The 24,164-nt window shown below is 46.7% G+C and overlaps 1 protein-coding gene and 1 pseudogene across 6 annotated transcripts in view; both read right to left on the bottom strand.

Moving 5' to 3' along the window:
- Positions 1-24,127, bottom strand: part of Flywch2 (FLYWCH family member 2) — a 29,211-nt gene extending 5,084 nt beyond the window's left edge. For 3 of the 6 annotated variants that reach the window (XR_015003496.2, XM_085694693.2, XM_085694694.2), the window contains exons 1-4: positions 23,990-24,103; positions 11,575-11,610; positions 4,042-4,119; positions 3,465-3,585 (exon numbers count right to left, since the gene is read on the bottom strand). Coding sequence is in view for 2 of the 6 variants with exons in the window: in XM_085694693.2 (XP_085550819.2) it covers positions 3,465-3,585; positions 4,042-4,058 (138 nt within the window). In the remaining 4 variants the exon portion in view is untranslated. Of the gene's footprint in view, positions 1-3,464; positions 3,586-4,041; positions 4,120-11,574; positions 11,611-19,221; positions 19,360-23,989 lie in introns of those variants that run through there. The other 3 variants (XR_015003497.2, XR_015003498.2, XR_015003499.2) reach the window with 3 other exon arrangements.
- LOC125401860 (small ribosomal subunit protein eS10 pseudogene) lies at positions 9,480-10,038 on the bottom strand (annotated as a pseudogene).
- Positions 24,128-24,164: the final 37 nt, after the last annotated feature.

Below are 24,164 nucleotides of genomic sequence, written 5' to 3'. Positions count from 1 at the left end.
TCAGGCTAAACCAGACCCTGTCTCAAGCAAACAGGATTCTAAAGAGGATGTTCCTCCTTGAGACAGACTTTAAGTCCTCTCCCTTGTCATTTAGTGACTCATTCCCAAGGAAACAGGGATGATACTAGGAACCACAGGGCTCATTCATCACCTCCACCAGGTGATCAGAGTCAACAATATCTGCAATGAGTCACACAGATGTGAGGAGACATCACTGAGCTGTGCTGAGTGAGGCCTTCACCTCTGTGGGATCCCAGGAAACCTCAGCGCCCCATTACCGGTTATTCCACAAAAACGCCTGGCTAATGCTCTTCAAATCTGCCAAGACTGCACGACAGCGCCTATGATCTGGGATGAATCCGGGATGATGATGAGAATGAGGGATTTTGCCGTTCCCAATTCCACCTTTCACAATCTTTTTTTTTTTTTTAAAAAAAATACTTTTTATTTATATGTATGTGTGTCTGCGTGAGTGAATGCCACATGTGCAGGTGCCCACTGAGGCTAGAAATGGGTGTCGGATCACTTGGAGCTGAAGTTACAGGTGGTTGTGAGCTGCCCAACAGGGATGCTGGGAATCCAACTTGGGGCTTCTGGAAGAGCGGTGAGAGCTCTTAACTGCTGAGCCATCTCTCCAGACCCACCTTCCCAAATCGTAACGTCCACGAACTCTCTTTCTTGCTTTCTTTCTTTCTTCTTCTTTTTTTCTTTTTTCTTTTTTGCAGTAGGCACATATTTAACATTTTAAAAGATAGGATACATTTACTTGAAAGGTAAATTTTATTTTATTAGTCTTCTGCTTAGAAATAAACAGCCTCAGACTAGATCTTTCACATATGAGGGTGAGGCAGGAGGACCAGGAGTTCAAGATCAGCCTGGGCTACGTGAGACCCAGTCTCAAACAAATGAATGACCGAATGACCAAATAAATAAATAAATAAATAAATAGCTACGTGAAGCTAGGTATGGTGGCTCACACCTAAAATCCTAGACTAAGGAGAGTGAAGTGGCAGGACTGTCATGCATTCCAACTTCAAGAAGAAAAAAGCACCTGCTGTACAAGCCTGAGGACCTGAGTTCAAGTCCTCAGCACCATGAAAAAGCCAGGCCTGGCCATACATGCCTAAACCCAGCACTGGAAGCGGAGACATTCGGATCCCTGCAGTCCCTGTAGCTTTCTGGCTGACTGATCTGCTTCACTAAAATGGTGAGCTTCTGATTCAGGTCAGAGGTTTTGTTTCAAGGAAATAAGGTAGGTAGGGGGCAGGGGGCATTCAACATCCTCCTCTTGCCTCTGCATGTGTACAGCATTATACACCCACCCACCCACACACCACACACACACACACACACACACACACACACACACACTGATCCCCACCACTACCCCAAAAAAAGGTGAAGAGTTGGTGTAGCCCCGGTTGAGAGCTTGCCTACATTAAGTCCCCAGCGTTGCCAAGTGAAGCAGCTCGCATGAGCTTGGTCGTGACCAAGGAGACCCCGAAGAGCAAAGACGGCTCAAGACCCAAGAGCATACAATGGGTGGGAGTCATTCACATATCATCAGTCTGTGAGAGGCAGAATAACGACTCCTGAGATGTCCAGGTCCCAGTCCCTTGAGGCTGGTGTCATGGCATACACCTACAATCCCAGCGGTAGGAAGGCTAAAGCAGGAGGACTGGGGGGTTCAAGTCAAACCTACTTATCCAGAGTCTGCCTCCAAAACAAGGGTTATCAAGATGGCTTAGCAGGTAAGAGTGCTTTCCACTGAGCCTCAAGAATTGAGTTCCATCCCATGATCCACCTGGTAGGAGGGTCAGCTCCCACAAGCTGTCCTCTGGCAGCCACAGGCATATACACACTCCGGCCCCCTCCCCAAATCAAGCAGAAAAAACATGGCAGGATGGATGGCTCAGTGGTCAGGGGTTTCCAGCTCTTCCAGAGGATGGGGATTTGGTTCCCAGGACCTACATCAGGCAGCTCACAACCACCTGTACAGCTCGGATCCAATGCCCTCTTCTGGCCTCCACAGGCACTGCACACATGTGGCACACACAAAATAAACACAATTTTAAAAAGAAGCAGAAGAAAGAAAAGAAAAAATGTGAAAGTGGCAGTAAAGAATAAGGAAGATAAGGGTGGAGAAAGGATTCAAGGGCTGGCAGGGGACCAAGCAAGGGCATCACCAGCTTTTTTTAGAAAAGTGCCCCTAAAGCCTCAGGAGGACTACAGCGGCTGGCACTAACAACACCCACATCAGACTCTGGCCTCTAAAATGTACCATAATGAAGTTGTGCTATTTTGAGTCACTAGATTGGTGGCGATTTGTTATGGTGGCCATAAAACAATTAAGGTCCAAACTCTTACTGACAGGCATTGGAGATTTGGAACTTCTCTTGTTATTTTGGGGTGCTCAATGGAATTACCTTCATCAAGATGAGGGTGAAACAGCAATGTCCCAAGAGAAGGACAGACCCCCTTACCCTCTCTGGGCTGGTTTGATCTGTGTAACTGGAGTTGCTAGCATCTGGTGAAGGGGAAAGTCGTTGAAGTCAGGATGCCAACAGCGTTCCCAAAGTCACTATCCTGCACAGTCATGGAGGGCTTGTGATCGGACTGCTTAGGGAACGATATGACGCTGGGGCGTGCAGGACACATTCTCAAGGGAGATGGAAGAAAAAGGCAGTGAACCTCCCAAAAGGCCAAGAATTGAATATGTAGAACAGAGCAAAGTTTCTCCCATCTCCTAATCACCTTGACTCCAGAATGATACCTTTCACCACCCTTGCCCAACACATTTGGTCTTGAGCCTAAAATGCCCCAGTTCCCTGCTCCCCTCCCACCAATGCCCTCCATCTAGTCTCTGAAGCATCTCCCCAGCTTCCAGCCCTCAAATTCTGCCATTGGGACAAGAACCCCCAGGACAGAAGCGACAAAACTGCAGAGGTTAAGGATGGGTGTGTACCAGGCAGAATGGACACCGATTGGGGTAGGTGAGCATTAGGAGGGTGGGGTCCCAGGTTGGGGGTGTTCAGGTTCGGTTCAGGGGTAGGGTGGGTTAGTCAAAGGGAAGCATGGAGAAAGGAAGCGCTTTGCGGATGGCCAGCAATGAGAGGGGCAGAGCCAGGGACCCTTTCCTAGCACCAATCCCGGATCCCGGGACAGCTAGGTCGGGAGTAGCTTCGCAGGCTGGGACCCTCCCGCCCGCTGGGGCCCGTCCTCACCGACGGCAGCAGGCCCAGCCTCTTGGACGACGGAGCTGCGGCGGGTCCCTCAGCCTCTGTGCTTTTGGGACCCCGCCTTGGCTCCCGCCGTCACCTCAAGCTGGGGTCACGGGGCGAGCATGCGCAGTAGGGCCATAAGGGCGATCCATTCCTTTGACAAATTCCGCCTATCCGGATATTACCTTTGCAACAGAGCGAGTGGACTGCTTGATCAATCGGCGTGAGAGGCTAGCTCATTACCTTGAAGGGGGCGGAGCCAGTAGTGATGGAGCTTTTCGGATGGAGCAGCCTGGATTTCGGATCCCGGGTATGGTTTACTGACGTCTTTCCACTCACTTCACGCAGTATTTGATCTGGTACCCTGCGGAGGAAGCCAGTACATTTATTTAAAGGTTCTTTTCTGCCCAATTGAAGGAATGGAAATGCTCTCCTCTTCATTGAGCTAACTGGATTATACAGACAAGAATTCCTAACTGCGCAGCATTGTTCGTCTTTAGTCCGGCTCTCAACCATTACTACAGCCCTCGCCCATTAGTCCATCCTTCGGCACTAGTTTGGCCCTAGACCATTGTTGTGGTCACCTCCTGCTAGTATAGCCCTGACTCCTAGCATTTTGTCCCAGAAACCTTGCACTGTGGAGGTGAGACTTGGGATGGCTCAGGACTCTGCGTTCTTTCTGTATTTTGCGTGCTCGCGTATCCTGACTTCCTGGGGTTGTCGGGCCCACACCCACCAGCAGAAAGGTTCATCCCCTTTACTCCTTCGTGTCCCTGACTCTGCAATCCTTGGGTCCCACCCTCCTTTCTGATTCCTTTACCTCCTTGGCTCCATCATTTCTCAACGTCATTTCCTGGGCATTCTCCAGCAACTCAAGGGCCGTCAAGAATCATATCATCTGCAATCGATCATAGGTTTGTTATAAGTATCTTTGTACATAAATCACTGATGTCAAACCCTTGTCTCAAAATAACAAATAAGTGGTCCGGCGAATTAGGCTCCGTTAGATAGCTGGGTTAGCCAGAAGGTCGTTTTATAAGGCGCTAGCTGCCCAGCCTGCCTACCCGGCTTTAATCCCTAGGACTCACATAAAGATGGAAGAAGAGAAATGAATCCACAGAGTTATCCTCCGATCTCCACACACAAGCTTATGAACACACATAGACACAATTATTTAGAGTCTGGAGAGATGGTGCATTGATTAAGAGCGCAGCAGCTCACAATGGTCTGTAACTCCAGTTCAGGGTCTCTGATGCCCTCTTATGGCCTCCATGAGTACCAGGCAGGTGGTCCACGAACATACAAGCAGGCAAAACACCCGAACACATAAGAATTAAATAAATATTGTGGAAGTTATTTTCAAAGCATAGAACCAATAAAGATATTGTGTTTTTAAAAAATTAATTAACACATATAAACACACATGATAATACATAGCTGTAATCTCAGAGATCGGAGGACTAAGATTTCAAAGCCAACGTTGACTACAATAGGTAGCCATTTTAGGAGAAAATAATATATATGTACATTTTTGTTTATTTATTTACTTTATCGGGGTTTTTTTTTTTTTAAAGACAAGGTTTCTCTGTAGCTTTGGAGCCTGTCCTGGAACTAGGTCTTGTAGACCAGACTGGCCTCAAACTCACAGAGATCCAACTGCCTCTGCCTCCCAAGTGCTGGGATTAAAGGCATGCACCACCACCGCCTGGCTTCATTTTATTAATAGCATTTCACTATGTAACTTTTTTTTTAAAGATTTATGTATTTATTATGTAACAGTGTTCTGTTTGTCTATGTGCTTGCTGGCCACAAGAGGGTACCAAATCTCATTACAGATGGTTGTGAGCCACCATGTAGTTGCTGGGAATTGAACTCAGGACCTCTGGAAGAACAGTCAGTGCTCTTAACCTCTGAGCCATTTCTCCAGCCCCACTATGTAACTCTTGAACTCATAACAGACTTCCTGCTTCAGCATTCCAAGGTTTACCAGTGGTCAGGGTCTGGACCAGATGTTTCCAGGTTCTTGATCCTTTTTCAGGGAATTGAAATGAAGACACAGATTTGTAAAAGTGGCAATGAAACTTTATCCAAAGCCAAGAACAGGCCAGATGCACTATAGAGTGTGGCGGCAGGTCACCCGAGTGGAGCTTTCCTCTATGAGGTTCACTAGTTACCAGGGTGTGTGGTTTGGGTGCTTCTCTATTTTGACTGGCAGCCTTTGCTCACTCTGCAGACCCTTTCCCATAATGCAGCTGATTTTAGTCATATGCACGCCCACTTATGTATAGGCATAAGATGGTAAACAGCGGATTTCCCCCAAAAGTTCACTTAGAAGATACAGTTTGCCTTATTGTACATTGTAATGGGTTGAATGAGAATGTCCTCCATAGGCTCAACTTGGTCCCCACTTGCTGGCATTGTTTGGGGGAAAGTTAGGAAGTGTGGCCATGTTGGAGAAAATATGTCACACAAGGGAGGCTGTGAGAGGTTAAAGATCTCTGACATTTCCAGTTGCTCTCTCTACCTTGTAAGCTTCCGCACTTTTCTGTGGACACCCGAACCTCGAAACAGGCGCGCGCTTTCCTGACTCGAGCCCACGAGAACGGACGCATGTCCTAGGGGTTTGAACAGAGACGACACATACACAAAGAGACCTGGCTCATCTGCCAAGGAGCAGTGGCAAATGGCAGCTTTATTAAGCACAAGTCGGATATATATACTGTGGGGCAAAAGGACACCAGCCCCCCATCAGGATCAAGGAAAGAGAAAAGTCAGGGGGTCGCACCCAAGGTCGGACAGCAGCTGAACAGAGAAAAGAGGAAGCTTTCCTTCTCTGACCAGGGAACCTTGCCTGCGGCGAGAACCTTGCTTGCAGGTGGAATTACCATGATAGAAGAGTTCTCTCTGAGCTACACCCTTGGGCCGTAGGTGAAATTAACATAACAGGAGAGGGCAGTTCTATGCCACACCCTTAAGCTGATGCAGTGGAACCAGGAAGCAGAACAGCCCTGCATAGCACCTCGGGAAAAATGGGGACCTGTGTACCTACACTACCTAGTCCTCATGGTTGAGATGTGAGCGCTGTTCCCTGCTCCTGCTGCCATGCCGATTCCCTGCTGTGGCAAACTCTTATTCTGGAAACTTAAGCCCAAATCAACTTCCTTCTACAAGTTGCCTTGGTCATGCATGGTGTTTTATCATGGCAGTAGAAAATTAACCAATACAAACATGCTCCTGAATTTAGTTCACACTGATCAACCTTCTCACCCTACTACCAGATGTATGGAGAAGACTGCTGAATAGAAATTATGTAAGCGCCAGGCAGCGGTGGCGCACACCTTTAATCTCAGTGCTCAGGAGGAAGAGGCAGGCAGATCTCTGTGAGTTTGAGGCCAGCTTGGTCTACAGAGCTAGTTCCAGAACAGCTAGGGCTGTTACACAGAGAAACCCTGTCTCAAAAACAAAAACAAACAAACAAACAATTTATTTATCAAAAATAGCAAGGCTTGGGATGGAGAAATGGCTCAGAGGTTACCAGTACTATCTGCTCTTCCAGAGGTTCTGAGTTCAATCCCCAGCAACCACATGGTGGCTCACAACCGTCTATAATGAGATCTGGTGCCCTCTTCTGGGGTGCAGGTACACATGCAGGCAGAATACTGTATGTATAATAAAGAAATCTTCAAAAAAAAAAAAAAAGAATAGCAGGGCTAGGTGTGGCGATACTGGCCTGGTCTATATAGTGAGTTCCAAGCCAGAGGGGCTACAAAGTAAGACTCAAATTATTAATAAATAATAAAGATTTTAAAAGCAGGGTGTGGTGACACATGCCTGTAATCCTCATACTCTGGGTGGGGGTGGGGTCAGGCTGGCCTTGGACTCCCTATGAGGCAGGAGGACTGTGAGAATTGAGAATAGCCTAGGTTGTACAATGAGACTTTTTCTCTACAAAACAAAATGGGTGGGGTAATCCCAACAGTTGGGAGAAGGAGGCAAGGGCTTCAAAGACTTCAAAGCCAGCCTCATCTGCATAGTGGGTATATTGCCAGCATGAGCTATGTGGGATTCTGTTTCAAACACACACACCCCAAACAGAAATAATTCTAGTATTCCAAAAGTAGAGGCAGGGGGTGTTGAAACAGCTTGACAGTGCTTACAAACTCAGGCCTCTTACACCGTGGCTGGCACTGTAACTCCTCCTAGCTCCCCAGTCCTCCTGGGCTCACCCGGCTAAGCCAGAGTGGTCTGGGTCATCATCAAAGCTCAGCCATTGTCCTTCTCCAGGAGCTGCTCTCAACCCACCCTGTGGCTCCCTGATGCTTCTCACAGAGGAGACAGCTGAAGGGGGTGGGGAGGGGCGGTTGTTTCCACAGGACTTCCAGCTGCCAGTGAGCTGATTGGAAGCCAATTGCTGTCTTGTTCCTGTTGAGCCCCGTGACCTGCGGACTGGTCACTGCCTCCTTTGGCATCCTTCTTCAGCTTCCGTTTCTTGTTTTTCTCCCTCCTTGGAATACAAACTGTGCTCTGGAAGGGTTCAAGGCCCTCTGAGCATCCATACCGAGCACCCCAGGCTTGTCCCCCCACCTCCAACCCTTTCATCTCTGGGTCATCAGATAACACTCTCTGAGATCACTTCTTGTCGCCAGATGGCTTCCTCTTCAGGCTCCCGACTCCCACTTTAATGCTCTGGCAGAGCCCTGGGCACATGTGGGTCCTGAAAACCAATGGGAGCTCAAGCTTTGGGTGAGAGGCAGCATGGTAGGGGGCTGGGTAACCCTGGGGTGGGTGTAGAGAAGAAACAGTCTAGCCTTCAACCTACTCTGCCATTTCCTCCCTGCCTTGGGCCCTAAATATCATGGCACACTGGAGCTGTCCCTGCCCTCATCCATATAGAGGCCCGTGCTGCCACTTCTCCAAGAAAGGTACGATTTTCACACGTTTCATCTGGGCCTCCCCTTGGTGGATAACCTTCTCCAGAGTCAACCTGCCCAGTCCAGCCCCTTTGTCCTGACAATGTGCTATCCCACAGGAGTCCCGGAGGGCTGTTCTCCCTGGCTGCCCTCTCCTGATAAGGCACCATCCATCAGTAGGACCCACCCTGGCAATGATTCCTTCTGGCTGAACCTTTTTGGGCATCTTACTCTCACCCTGACAAGAGGCAAGCTCTGCTCAGTTGCAGTGGTTACTGTCATCAGTAGCTGAAAATAAAATGCCAATGGCGGCTTTTCCTGCCTATTACCCTTTCCCAGAAATGATTCGTTGAAGCAAAGGGCTTTCTCCAAAGGCATGTGACGCGGGTCCGTTCTGATCTTGGCTCTAAAGTAGACTAGCTATTGTTTTTCCCTGGCTCTGAAATAAAAGTTCAATCAACTGCTCCTGGCTTCTGGGTAACGGACCAACTCCCCAAGGAGCCTTCTTAAGGCTGAGCACAGAATTAGATGTGGGCAAAAGATGAAGGCAAAGGCCTAGAGCGCAGGGTTAGTGCCAAGACCAGCCAGAATGAAGCTGAAGGATTTAAGAGGCCCCTGTATTGACTGTTTAAACGGCCTGAACCTCATGAGCTCTGCAGCTCTACCTGATCCTCGTGATAACTTCTAGAGTGACTGACTCTCTTTGTTAGAAGAGTCGTGGCCTTGGAGTCCAGAGCTCGAAGACACAAAGCCTGGGAAGCTCCTTAAAAGAAGCGAGAGTTGGGCCAGGGAGGGCAGTATCAAGGTGCATGCTGGAGATAGTCTAGGGGACTGCCGGGGTGAGGCCAGTGTCTGGCTTCAAAGGCACTCAGGGAGGGAGCTCACCCTGTCCCTTGCAGTGTAAAGGTATAAAGAGGGTGACGACTCACAGAGGCCAAGAGACCGGTCTTGGACTGGATCACAGGATCCTAGAGAGGCTATAGACAGCCTGTGAATCAGAAGACCAGGGATGGAGGCGACTATAGCAGTTATTATCTGGGGCTCGGGAGCAGCGCCCGGGTGGGTGCTCTTCATCCGAGTTCAAATGGAAGATTCCATCTCGGGGGCTGGGGTTTGGTTACGTTCTCTTCTGTGTTCACTGCAAAGCACACTGTGCAGGACCATATTGCTCTTAATTGTTTCCTTCCCTGGAGATGCCTGTCTTAGGCTCCCAGTTGCCTAGAGCAACACATGCAACTGGGTGAGTCAGGACTCCAAGGGTGAGAGGATGGGCTGTGTGTCAGGCAAACTGCTGAGCTTCACCCTCGGTGGGTTTTGTTGTCTTTTAGTTTTCTCTTTGTTGTTTTGGTTTTTTTGTTTTTTTTTTCTTTAAAGTTTATTCAAAACAACAGTCTTCAAGCTCACTGTGGTGGCTGACCACGTCCACGACCAAAGCCTCCTCTAAACTGGAACTCGGTGGCTGAGCCAGCCCCGGCCTCGGCCTTCTTGTCAGCACCAGGGGGCACAGCACTCCTTCTGTAGGTGTCTCTGTCCGCCTCCCCTCTTGTGAATCTTGCCGGGCGCTCACCCTCTGACCCTTTGGGCCGAGGCCTGCCAGTTTCGGGACGACTGCGGCGCAGGGTGGCAGGCACGATCTCCGGAGGCAGGTGGAGATAATTGCGGAGATACTGGATGCCCTCATTCGTAAGGTACCAATAGAAGTGTCTCCAGGCGAACTGCTACTTCACGTAGCCTGAGACTTTAGAGACTGCATGGCCTTCATGACGTGAAGGTTGGGCACGTTCTTGTCTGCCAGCTCGGGGTGTTTGGGCATATGGACATCCTTCTTGGCAACCATCACTCCTTCCTTAAAAAGGAGCTCATAGATGGCAATCCGGTTCTTCTTGGGCATCAACATCACGGCGGCTGCAGGTCTTTATTGTTTTAATAGGGTGTACCTAAGCCACCCATACAGTCCTTGAGTCTGTGGTCTTCCCGACTCCGCCTCACAAGGTGCATAACTAGGGTTATGCACCCCTGAGCCCTTATTGACACATATACAGGAAGGGATCTGGGGCCTTGCCTGGAGACAGAACAAGGAAGAATTCCCTGTGGGTAGCTAAGTGTGATGCTTCTTCAACCCTGGCAGTCAGAGGAGTGTGGAGACCTCTGGACAGAAATATACCACAAATGTACCACGTGATGCTGGTGTCCAGAAGAGAAGCCTAACCTTGCCCAGGGGCTAGGCCATAGAAAGTTTCAACAGCCTTGAAGCATGGCTCAGGGGAGGTGGCATCTGGCTGCTGTGGAGCTCAAGTCAAAGCCATGGGGTCAACTGAGCCTGCTTGGACTGAATACCACGGTACCTTCCCTCCCTGGGCCTCTGTTGACAAAGAAGCCTGTTTGACATAGGAGTTCCTCAAAAACAAAAAAACAAAAAGACTATACCTAACTAATATATTATATTCCTTTAGTTTTTTTTGTTTGTTTTCTTGAGTTAGGGTCTCATCTGTCCTAAGCCAGCCTTAAACTTCTGCTGCAGCTGAGGCTGACTTTGAACTCCTGAACCTTCTGCTTCTACCCTCGCAAGGGGGTAATTATAGCTGTTCAACATGTCTTAGGCAGTGTTCTGTTGCTGTGGAGAGACACCATAACCAAGACAACTCTTACAAAAGAAAGCATTTGACTGGGGACTTGCTTATTGTTTCAGAGGTTTAGTTTATTAGCATCATGGCTGGGAGCATGCTGGAGCAGTAGAGCTGAGAGCTACATCCTGATCCACAGGTTGAGAGAAAGAGAGAGACAGAAACTGAAGAACTGGGCGTGGTGTGGGCTTTTGAAACCTCAAAGGCCACCCCCAGTGACACACTTCCGCTAACAAGACCATCCCTCCAAATCCTTCTAATCCTGACCATTCCTAGGTATGGCTGAGGAGAAGGTTTCTTATGTAGTTAGGAGGGAGAGTACAGCCAGAGGCTTCTTGAAGGGTCCACACTGAACCAGGCCATGAGATGGGGGCAGAGGGAGGTGGCAGAGCTGAAGATAAGAGGGAGGGACAAGAGAGGAGACCAGGAGAGGGAGAAGAACCAAGAGGTCAAGAGAGCGCTTGACCAAAATGGCTGGGCTATGTAGGAAGGAGACAATGGGGAAAGCGGGAGAAGCTCAGGACTGGAGACATCTGGGGTAGCAGGGTGAGGTAAGAAGTGCCATAGGAGCCAGCTAAGAGAGCGGTTAGCCAGCATCCACTTTGATATGTTAATAGGCACCTCAGGTAGTCATTTGTCCTGAATTTCCTTGGCGCCTAACAGATGTGTGCCAGTAATCTCAGCATTTAGTAGATTGAGAAAGGATGACCAAAGCCCCCCTTCCACAACATAGCAAGTTGGAGGACAGTCTGGGTTGATGAAATTCTGGCTCAAAAAAACGTAAAGGATGGGGATACAGTGTAGTGGTAAAGCACTTACCCTTGGCTTAATGAGACCTTGTCTAAAAACAAAATCCTAAAAGTAAAAACAAAAAAGAAGTAATATTAACAATATATCTGCATGGAAAAATCAAGGTTACAGTAGTTTACTTCCCCTCCCCCATATTTTTATTTCTGTTTCCTCCTTTGCAGTATGGCTTGTCAGTGTTCCTCTAGTACAATGTCTCATGCCTGTAATTCTAGCTCTTGGGAGGACAAGGGAGGAGGACTGAGAGGCCAGTCTGGATTTCTGATGAGCACCAGGGCAGCCTGGGCAGTCTCAAGAAACAAAACAAGCGACGGTGAGGGACTCCAGAACCTGCTGCTTGATGCTTCCCTTCGCTGGCGGCTCACAGGCAGTTGGAATCGCTATGCCTTTGTTCCGAGCGCCCAGGTCGGCTGCGGAGCTTTGAGCGACCCTGCTTCGCCCTTGTCCTTGAGTCCTCCTTGGGGTGGCAGGGAGGCGGCTTTGGGGCCTGGGCTTCCACCGAACGCTGGAGGAGGAGCAGCAGGGCTCGGCACTCACACTGTTCTCAGCAGGAATCCATTAGACCTGGAAGATTTGGGGGGCCGCGGGGAAGGTGGGGGGTACTTGGACAGCCTGGGAAGATCAGGCAAGAGGATTCTTCCTGAAGATAGGCCCTGGGAGGCAAAGTCTTCTGTGACCAATCCCAGGTGTGGAAAGTACCTCTGAGAAGGGTAAAGGTTGTCATTGTGCCAGCCAGCTTCATGAGACAGGAATCCCGGCATTTCCACATCCCACTGCAATGCCAGCCGTGTGGTCCACCGAGGAATAGCAGGCTTGCACACAATGAGGTGTGGTACCTGGATTGGGATTAATACTTCCCCGTGGGCAGAAGGGATGACAGAGTTCGTCCTCAAGGCTGGAGTCTGCACTCTGGGTCCTTCCCTTGCCCTCCCGAAGGATCCCCAAGGGCAGCCTCACTGGATTCTAAACCAGAAGCCAGCGGCCAATGCTCTGTGAAAATCAGTCTGCTTCTAGTGGAGGGGCCAAGGCCAGCCTGCCCAGACAGCGTTGCCCTCAACAGGTTACACCTTGGAAGGGGTGGGAGCAAGGCTCAGCAGTTACTGGTTCCTGCTGCTGTAGAACTGTTCTCAGCGTAACAGCCAGTGTTATCTTTTATTTTTATTTATTCATCTATTTTTTTTTTAAAGCAAGATTTCTCTGTGTAGCCCTAGCTGCCTCTGCCTCCCAAATCTGGGACTAAATGATTTGTGCCTGTGCCACCATGTTGATCGGGACCTTTTTTTTTTTTTCTTTTCCTTTTCCCAGACAGGGTTTCTCTGTGTAGCCTTTTTTCTCCTGGAACTCACTCTGTAGATCAGGCTGGCCTTGAACTCAGAGATCTGCCTGTCTCTACTTTCTGAGTGCTGCCACCTTGTGGCTTTTAAAAAATTTTTATACTTACTTATTTTGTATGCATAGACATACGGAGGTCAGAGGACAATTTGTAGGAGTCAGTTCCTCCTTTCTACTACGTGGGTCCCCAAAACTGAACTCAGGTCATAATATTTGTAAGCATAATATTTGTAAGCACTGAGCCACATTGCCTACCTTCCTTGTTTTTCCAGACAGGTCTCTCACTGGGATCTGAAGCTTGCTGATTAGGCTAAAATGGCTGGTGATTAAGCCCCAGGGACCTACCTGCTGAAGCCGCAAAGGGCACTACCATGTCTGGCTGTTTGAGGACTGAACTCAGGCCCTGCAGCTCGCACAGCCGGCAGTTCCCTGGCCGAGCCGTTCCTCAGTCTCCCCTTCTACTTCTGTAAAGACGGTTTCGTAAAGTCACTGGGTTTAAGGTCTGACCTAAATTCATGACGTCTTCTCAAGACCCTTAATTATATATGTTTATATACATACATATATATATTTTCTTAATTATATCTGCAAAGCCTGTTATCTCAAACCAGACTGCATGTCTGGGTGGGCATGACATTTTGAGCAAGGCTTTTCAAACTGCTGTACTGCATGACATAATTTTTCAAATGTAAATTGAAAAACCATTTTGGAGGCTGTTGGAAGACTGGAGGGGAAGCCATCACTTGGGGCCAGTGTGGGTGTGGGCCATGGCAGCTGGGAGCAATAGAGGCAGGCTGAGGGACAGCTGCCTGCCTCCTCCATGATGTTATGATCTATCCAAGAAGGACTGGAGAAGGTGATGTATCACATTTAAAACAAACTTTATTTATTATTAGTATTATGTATTTGCATTGTGTGTGTGCATGTGTGTGTGTGCTACAGTGTTTGTGTGGAGGTCAGAGGACAATGTATGTCCTTGGCTCTCTCCATCTACCCATAAGGGTCCTAGGGCTCAAACTCAGGTGATGAGGCTTGGAACAAAGCAAGCTATCCCACCAATCCCTCCTTTTTCTTTGTAGAAAGAAAATGACAAAGAGGTCCTGGGAAGTAGCTCAACAGTGAGCACGGGCTTGCACAGGCCCTGGGCTCAGTCTCTAGCACACCTCACACAAGCGAGGACACACCTCACACAAGTGAGGACACACCTCACACAAGCGAGGACAAGGGACTTGACTAGATTTTCTCCAAAGAAGATAAGAAAATCTTCAATCACCACGTGTAGTATGTTCCATTTCATTAGTTACTGCCAATCAAAACTTTTATGGTAGGGACTGAAGAGATAGCTCAGCAGTTTAGAATACTTGCTGCTCTCCCAGAGGGACCCAAGTTTTCCCCATCACCCATATTTGGTTCCTAGATGTTAGCATTTAATGCTTCTGGCCTCCAAGGGCACCAGATACACACATGGTACATAGACATGCATGTAGGAAAGACACTCGTAATATAAAATAAATGCATCTTAAAATAAAAACAAAACATTACAATAGATCACAGGCTGGGGAGGTGGCTCAGGAGGAGAGCACTCGAGTGCCCAGTATGTACATGACCCTGGGTTTGATGCTCACCCTGAGGGGGAGAGTGATACAGTTGTCACCTACTGGAATAGCCTCAGGAGGCAGAGGCAGATGGATCTCTGTGAGTTCAAGGCCAGCTTGGTCTACAGAGCAAGTTTCAGGACAGCCAGGGATACACAGAGAAACCCTGTCTTGAAAAACCAACAAATAAATAAATAATAAAAATAAATAGTAATTATCATGGAGCTAACAATTCTCTCAGATATAAAAAATAAAAGATAGCAAAATGTAATATCACACACTCTAATCCCAGAACTTGGTAGGCTGAGGCAGGAGGATTGCTATGAGTTTAAGGCAAGTCAGAACTAGGTAGTAAGGCCCTGTCTAGCCCCCCTCAAAAAAAAAAAACCAAAAAAAACCCCCAAATTGATAAAGAAAATATGTACTGACAAAAACTTGCATGCAGACTGGTTATGGCACCTCACACTGGGGAGGCAGAGGCGAGTGGCTCTATGCATTCTATGCCAGCCTGGTCTACAGAATGCATTCCAGGACAGCCAGGGCCACACAGTGAGTACCTGGAACAAAAATAAAACAGGAACTTGTATTTACATAGCTACAGCATCAGGGAAGACAGAGCGGTACAAATACTCTTTAATGGCATTGTTACCTGTATTCAGTTGTTCAGAGCAAACGTGACATGTGCTGAGAAATGTAAGACTGTAAAACATCATACTAACTGAAGTAAGCCAGGCACACATCTGCATGGTCCTGCACATGAGTGACTGTAGGTGCTCTGAGGGCGGGGGCAGGGGCAGGGTGTGTTGATTACTTTTTATTTTCATTTTTTATTGCTGCCATTTGGGTCCTGGAGATTGAACTCAGATCATCAGGCTTAACAGCAGACATCTTTACCTGTTGAGCAATATTGTTGGCCCTGGTGTTATTTTTTTCTTATTAAGATTTTTGTTTTTGAGACAGGGTCCCTCTTTATATATCCCTGGTTGGCCTGGAACAATCTTTGTAGACCAGGCTGGCCTTGAATTCACAGGGATCTGCCTGTCTGTTTTCAGAATAATGGGATTAAAGGCGTTGAACAAACACACTGTTATGAGTCTGTAAGGACAAATAAGTCCAGGAGTATTAGGAGACAATATTAAATGAAATGATATGAGTTTATAAAAATAAGCCCAGAAATGTTAAAACGCAATATTAGGTGTCACACACAAAATGAAACTAAAAAGCATGAAGCAATGTGTGCAGTGGTGATAAGAGTTTGAGCTGGTGAACAAGTGTGACGTAACTATATGATAAGCAGACATGTGTGTTAATCTAAAAAGAAAAAAAGTACCATAGCCACAAAATAGTATAAAAACTTGAGGCTCACGGCCAGGAGACATTCTCAAAATGACTTGCTAGACATGCTGTCAGAGCGGTCATAGAGAATCCAACGAACCAGCAACTCCACAGCTGAGACCGTCCAAGAGCCAGAGAACTAGCTCTTGCCTGCGGATCAAGACTTGCTGATCCAGAGGCCTACGTCGAGAGCCACGGACCATTATCAGGTCGTATACACCAATGCCTCAGTAAGATAGGATAGAAGACCTTGCCTAGGACACATAGGAACCTTTGCTGAAAGTGTGATGTGATTGAAGGTGTGATGTGATTGATCGACTAGGATTGTTATAGGTTTGATGTTTACTTATATTTGATATAAGAATAATTAGGGATTTAAATGATTGTTATAGTTTTGATGTTTGCCCATACCTGCTAACAATTGGAGATTTAACTATTGGCATAATAAACTTGTTCCTAGAACAAACACTGTGGTCATCCTGAGTATTTATTTGCAGACCTCTAAGTAAGGGCAGAATGCCCGCTCAGGAATAAGGCTCACGACACACACCTACTCTTAAATTTTTTATCACTTGGCCGGGTGGTGGTGGCGCACACCTTTCATCCTAGCACTCAGGATGCAGAGGTAGGAGGATCTCTGTGAGTTTGAGGCCAGTCTGGTCTACAGAGTGAGTTCCAGGACAGACTCCAAAGTTACACAGAGAATCCCTATCTAACCCTCCCCCAACCAAAAAAAAAAACAAAAACAAAAAAAAAAAACTGGTTCTCCTAGAACTAAAGTTAAAGATAATTATGAGGAAATAACTGGAGTCCTCTAGGAGAGCAGTAAATATTCTTAGGTGCTGAACCATCTCTCCAGTCCTGGAATTACTCTGTTGTTGTTGTTATTGTTGTTTGTTTCGAGACAAGGTTTCTCTATATGACAGCGCTGGCTGTCCTGAAACTTGCTTTGTAAACCAGGCTGGCCTCGAACTCAAGGGTGTGCACCACTATGCCCAACCCTGGAGTTACTTTTTAATGAATACATTTTCTATTTGGGATGTCTGGAAATGGCTGGTGGTTATGTTTGCATAACCATATATCTAAGACTTACATGTGCTTAATACTACTAAATTATATAATTAAAATGATAAATTCTGTTTTCTGTGTATTTTACCATGAAAAACCTATGCTAAAATATCGTTATTGTTTAGCATAGTAAAAAACTGCGAAAGTAGCACAGCTCCCTCTATTGGAGAAGCTGTAGACAAGCAAATCTGTCCATACTGGTGGGGACTGAAGGGACTCTGGTATTACTAACAAATGCTTGAGAAAGTACAGCTAGGCAGCAGCAGAGCATTCCTTTAATTCCAGCACTTGGAAGGCTGAGGCAGGAGGATCTCTGAGTTCCAGGATAGCCAGAGCTACACAGAGAAACCCTGTGTGGGGCTAAAGACCAAACCTATCACCTGTGCACACTAGGTGAGTGCCACACTGAGCCACGGCCTCCAGCCTGTGGCATTGCTGGGAAACAGTTTGCTACTTCTCCCTCTCATGCGTGCTTTTAGTGTGACCACCTACCATGGTGTGATGAGACCAAGGGCTGAAGGCCCTCATCAGAGCCAACACAGTACTGCGTGGAGTTCCAGCCTCCAAAGCTGTGCTCCAAACCAACGTCATTATAAAGTGAGGTGGTCTTGACTACTTATTATACTAAAGAAAATAGAAACTTCTAGACCTTCATGATTTGTTGTTTGCTTGTTTTTTTTTTTTGAAGTACCCAATGTGAAATGTATTTAGAAGGCAAAATCTGAATGATAATTTATTCATCAATACTAAAGTTATATTAGGCCCTCTTAGAGGTGGAGATGGGAAATGGGTAAGTATATTTGTATCATGAGTTTACACTGATACCTCCAGTTTTTTGTTTGTTTGTTTTTTGTTTTCTGAGCCAAGGTTTCTCTGTGTAGTTCTGTGTGGCTATCTGGGAACTCACTCTGTAGAACAGGCTGGCCTCGAACTTACAGAGATCCTCCTGCCTCTGCCTCCTGAGTGGAGTGTTAGGATTAAAGGCAGTGCCCACGCTATTTTTAAAAGACTTTTTAAAAAATTTTATGTGCATTGGTGAGGACGCCAGATTCCCTAGAACTGGATTTACAGACAGTTGTGAGCTACCATGTAGGGGCTGGGAATTGGACCAGTGAAGAACAGTCAGTGAGTGCTCTTAACCACTAAAGCCGTCTCTCCAGACCCCCACTACCTCCAGTTCTAACTAATGTTGCCAGATTTGTTTCATCCTTCTACGTCTCTGTATTTGTAACCTGGTTTCCAAGCCAGGCATGAGAGCCCACTCCTTTAATGTCAGCACTCAGGAGGCAGAGACAGGTGAACTCTGTGAGTTTGAGGCCAGCCTGGTCTACAGAGTGAGTTCCAGAACAGCCAGGACTACACAGAGAAACCCTGTCCTGAAAAACCAAAAGAAACCTGGTTTCCATCTTCCCAATATACTTCTAATTTCCTAGAAACATAAAAAGTAGCTTCAGAATTGTCCTTAATTCAGGAGTACGAGGAAATGGTTATGAATTAGAGTTCCGTATTTGTTTTATGTTTTCTTTTTTGTTCCTCAAGACTGAGAACATACATTCAAAATATTGTATTTGAAACTTGCTCCGTGGGAGTAGAGGAGTGTACCACTATGCCAAACTGCAAACAGATATTTGAACAAATTCCCACCATCCCATTCTTCCTTTGGAGGCTGGAACTCCAGGCAGCATTGTGCTGGTTCTGGGGAGGCTCCCCAACCGCTGGTTGAGTCACACCATGGTAGGTAGCATTGTACTGGTTCTGAGGAATCCCCCCAACTGCTGCTTGAGTCACACCATGGTAGGTAGCATTGTGCTGGTTCTGAGGAATCCCCCCAACTGCTGGTTGAGTCACACCATGGCAGGTAGCAATATAAAAGTATGTGTGAGGAGGAGAAATGACCTCTAGAAAATGGACTCTCGAGAGAGGCTGGCGGTCTGTAAACGGAGACTGTGCCTTCATTTTCCAGCCACCCAGACCCGAATAATCACACAGAAACTATAGTAATTACAACACTGCTTGGCCGATGGCTTAGACATATTACTACCCAGCTCTTATATCTTAAATTAACCCATTTCTATTAATCTGTGTATTGTCACGAGGCTGTGGCCTACCGGTAAGATTCTGGCGTCTTTCTCCTTCAGCAGCTACATGGTGTCTCCCTGACTCCACCTTCTTTTCTCCTTTATCTCTGCTTGGATTTCCTGCTTTGCTCTATTCTGTCCTACCATAGGCCAAAGTAGCTTCCTTACAACCAATGGTAATAAAACATATTCATAGCATACAGAGGGCCATCCCACATTAGGAGTTCCAAATCCCTTCCCAGTTGACTTACAAATCTCCTTCTAGGGCAGGTGAGACGGGCTCAGCATTGAAAAACACTTGCCAGTAAGCCTGATGACCTGAATTTAATCTCCAGAACTCACACGGTTCAAGGGGAAAACCAACTTCTAAAAGTTGCCCTCTGAACTCTACAAGCATGCGTAATCACATGCACACTAAGTAGACATGAAAGAGAAAACAAATAGAAAACCGGCACTGGGCCTGATGACCTGAGTTTGACCCCCTCCGATCCATACAGTGAAGGAGAGAAGCAACCAACACCCACAAGTCCATGGTACTCGTGTGCTGTGTGCCTCCACATATAACCACACACACACTGAACAAAACTGCAACATCAAACTTTAAAACAAAACAAAGATTCTAGGCTGTCTTTTTTTTTTTTTGAAACAGGGCCTCCTTATGTAGTCTAGGCAAGATTCAAACCTTCTATGTGACTCAGGCTATGCTGGACTTAGGATCCTCCTGCCTCAGTGTCCTGGATGTTGGGATTATATGTGAGCCACCCTGGACTCAGCCTTTTACCTTTCTCTCTCTCTCTCTCTCTCTCTCTCTCTCTCTCTCTTCCTTCTTTTTTTAAAAAACAATGTCTTATTCTGTATCCCAAGCTGATCTGGAACCAACTATGTAGCCCAACGTGGCTTTGAACTCATGGCATGCACACATACCACCTCCTAAATGTGGGATTACTAGAGTGAGCACACAAATGTCTAGGTCTTAACTTTTATAAGCGCTGCCGTTTGCTGCATCTAAATACTTCCACGCTGGGACCAAGCCTCCAATATGTGAGTCTTCTAGGCAACTCATTTAAACTATATCCAAACCAAAGCACAAGGGTAGACTAGAAACCTCACAGCAAAGAAACGTGGTCGAGATGAATGTAGTGAATGCTTTTGCCAGTGATCTCAGGATTTGGGAGGCTAAGGCAGGAACATCACCAGCCATATACTGAATTCAAGACCAGCCAAGACTACAGAATGAGACCTTGTTTCAAAAAAGCAAAAAAAGGAAAAAGAAGGAAGATTGGTTGATCCCTTTTCACCACGAGATCAGAGTTCATGTAGGTGGTACTGGAAGTGAGGGCCAGCATGAGCATCTGCGGGCATCAAACTAACACCATAGCATGCTTTGCACTATCTTCCTGCCTACAGTGTGCAGTGTGAATGGAAGCTGAAGATATACCAGACAAACAAAATCTATCATAAATTGAACAATGGCTACACATTAAAGGAGTTTAAAAGGCATGACAACAGAACTGGGAATAACTGTGGACATGAATAACTTCAGCATTTGGGAAAAGTGCATGTAGGAACAAAATCAAAATTATAATTATTTTTAAGTTTTTTTGAGTCAGGGGGTCATTATAGCCTTTGATAGCCTGGAACTCCCTATATAGACTATGCTAGCCTTGAACTCTTACAGATTTGTTTGTCTTTCTAATGCTGCAATTAAAGGCATCTGCCATCATATGCTGCCATATGCATATATACCATATATATACACATATATGGTATATACATACACATATATGTATATATATGTAAACCTGAGGATGTCCCTTGGCTGCATACACACATGTACAGATGCACTAGCAATCACACATACCTGTGAACATGTGAGTGCACACACACTAAATTTAAAAAAAGACATAACTGAACGCAATGCCTGAATGTCTTACATAACTTTTCCTGAGAAGAACAAATATCTGTTTACTCTAATAAGAGGAACCATTATGGGTCAGAGAAATGACTCCACCCAAATCAAATCTAGTTTGGTAACCAAGTGATTTATTGGTATTACTTGGCCAAGGTGTCACCTGAGTGTGGGTGACCTGGTATGCTGCATCACAGCAAGCCCACTCCTGAGTGGGTGAGGACAGGACGGCTACTTTGCAGGCAGTTCCAACAAGGAGCTTCCTCCTGCCCAGCAATTGTTTACTGCCTATATGCCTTTGAGAGGGCCTTATGAATTTTGTAACTTTCTAAACGCCCAGAACCTTGTACATTTTGTTAGGCCTTGAGTCTTTTTGTTGTTGTTGTTTTTGTTGTTTTTTTTTTTGAGACAGGGTTTCTCTATGTAACAGCTCTGGCTATCTGGCTGTCCTGGAACTCAAACTCAAGAGATCCAGCTGCCTCCACCTCCTGAGTGGTGGGGTTAAAGGCACGGGCCACCAGCCCGGCTAGGTCTAAAATGCCTCCCATGAGGAGAGAATATTTCAACTCAGAGGAAGTAGTCAAACAGCTCAAGTGGTTCAAAGCATGCTTTTGAATTTGTCTTGGTTATAAAAGATGCTATCAGAACAAATAACAATGTCTCATCTCAACGAGGTCTGCAGATTATAGTGTTGTGTCTATGTTACAGCCGCCTTTTATTTATGCATATTTTGTACATGTGTTTGGGGGGCTGGGGTGGTATCATGCCACACATTAGGAAGCCAGAGGACAACTTTCAGAAGTAGTTCTGTCCTTCTACCACACGTTACATTCCTTTCCCAGTTGAGCCCATCTCGTTAGCCCTGCATCCTTGCTGCTGTTGTTGTTGAGAAGGCTCTTGTCACACAGTCCATGCTGGCCTTGCACTCACAGGGATCCTCCTGTGGCAGTCTCCTGAGTCCTGGGAGAACCAATATGCATGCCCAGCTTTCAATGTTACTTTGATTTTGAAAATTGCACTGTGGACATATAAAGGAATTCACTGTTGTCATGGAAAAAGAATATTTTCCCCCATGGGGTTTTCATCAACTTTTAATGTACAATTCAGGTACAAAACTTGGCATAAAATAGGAGGACTTTAGATGGGAATTTAGCTGACGGGAAAGGTCTCACTAGAAGTGGTATGATCTTTAAAGAAACCACCACCCTTTACTTTCAACCTCAAATACCTTGCCATATTAACTCCAAAGGTATGCCCAGCTTATGGAAGTCTAGCAGTGTTGGGGACTTCAAGGAAACATGGTTAGAGCACTGAAATGTGACCTCAAATGTGGCGGGTCTCACAGTCTTGGAATTCTAGCACCTGAGTATATCCTTTTGTTGGTAAATTAAAAAGAAACAACAACATTAAATCTAATTTCCTGTACTTAAGACTGCAGACAGGTTGGTACTATGCCTGCTAAAGTTGTCACACATTAGTTTGAGAGCTACAAGCTTTCCTACAGCTCTGCTTCGTGGGAGACCATCTTTTTGTTTGTTTGTTTGTTTTGTTTTTCCAGACAGGGTTCTCTGCAGCTTTGGAGCCTGTCCTGGAACTCGCTCTGCAGACCAGGCTGGCCTCGAACTCACAGAGATCCACCTGCCTCTGCCTCCCAAGTGCTGGGATTAAAGACATGTGCACCACTGCCCAGCTGGGAGACCATCTTTTAATCAGCCCTAGAAAAAGAACCTTTAAAAATTATTGGGGCTGGGTTGGAGAGATGATTCAGTTAAGACCTTAGTACTGTTCATGCGGAGGAACTAAATAAGCCCTCCCCACCTCTGATTTTCACAGAAACTGCACTTGTGCACATACCCCGAACAGACAAGCATGTATGCACATCATTTTTAACACATAAATTCAATAGGAAATAGGCTGGGAGTGCAGCTCAATGGTAGAGCTCTTGCTAACACATATGAAAGCCCTGGCATCAATTCCCAGCACTATAGGGGAGGAGGATCCTAAGTTCAGGATAGCTTGGGTCACATAGAGGGTTTGAATCTAGCCTAGACTACAAAGGGAGACCTTGGCGCAAAAAAAAAAAAAAAAAAAAAAAAAAGTCTAAGAGTTTTGTTTTAAAGTTTTTGTTTTTTTTTAAATTACAGTTTTGTTTAGTGTGTGTGTGTGTGTGTGTGTGTGTAAGTGTGTTTATATGTGGAGGCAGGCACACAGCACACCAGTACCATGGACTTGTGGGTGTTGGTTGTTGTTTCTTTCCTTTATCATATGGGTCAGAGGGGGTCAAACTAAGGTCGTGAGGCCCAGTGCCAGAGTTAAACATGTTAAATTGTTACTCCTGACACATTCCTTCATACACGGCAGATTCCACAGGCGAAATCGCTTATCTAGTCTTCTACTTAAAGGTAAGAGGGTTTTTGGTTTCTTTTTTTTTGTTTTGCTTTGAGACAGGGTTTATGTAGGCTGTCGTCTGGCCTCGAACTTAAAGAGATCCGTTTGCTTCTGCCTTCTGACTGCTGGGATTAAAGGTGTGAGCCACCAACGCCAAGCAAGAGAAACTGTCATTGGCCGGCCTGCCAGCCATATTTCGGCCTTTATAAGAAGGTGAAAACTATGGACATCATAGAAGACTAGTTCGGCTTTTGCTTCTGAACCTGGGCCAGAGCCGGGTTCAAGTGGATCCAGGGGTGCCAGGAGGCTTGACTCTGGAGCAACTCCTGCTGAGAGCGGATGACCCGGTGCTCTGTGGCCTCAGACTTGCTACAGAAACCCGCAGTCACGGGGGCTGAGTTGCTGAACCACTGCCGCACAAGACAGGCAGACAAAATGGCTGCCCGGAGAAGGCGCTGTACGAGTCTCTCTCTCCGTGACTGAACTACAACTCCCAGAACTCTCTGCGCGAAAGGCGTCAGTTTGAGCTCTTCCCCCGGCGTCGTGGGTTGCCGCCCCCATCCCCTCCCGCTTCCTACAGAAGATATCCCGCAGACGTTGCCTCTTCGGTACGGTGCCCCGCCTTTCCCCGCTTTTCCCCGCAGTGCCCGACGGGACTCTGGTTTTTCGAACGTCCCTTGCGCCTAAAAAAAAAAAAAAAAAAAAAAAAAAACTATACTTACCCGTGTGGCTTCAACGCCTGCGCACAGAGCACTACGGCTCCCAGAGGGCCCAGCGGCTCTCGTGCTTGCGTGCTGACGCACTCGGTCGTGCTGACGTGCAGCGCGGTCCAGGCGGGGTGCGAGTGGCGCAGTCGAAGCCCGCTGCGGCCCCTGAGGAAGCGAGCGAGGCGGCGGC

Source organism: Myodes glareolus, chromosome 9, assembly GCF_982192425.1.
Source record: "Myodes glareolus chromosome 9, mMyoGla1.1, whole genome shotgun sequence".
NCBI lineage: Eukaryota > Metazoa > Chordata > Mammalia > Rodentia > Cricetidae > Myodes > Myodes glareolus.
The sequence above is the reverse complement of the archived record's forward strand: the minus strand, read 5'-3'. Positions and strand labels throughout refer to the sequence as shown.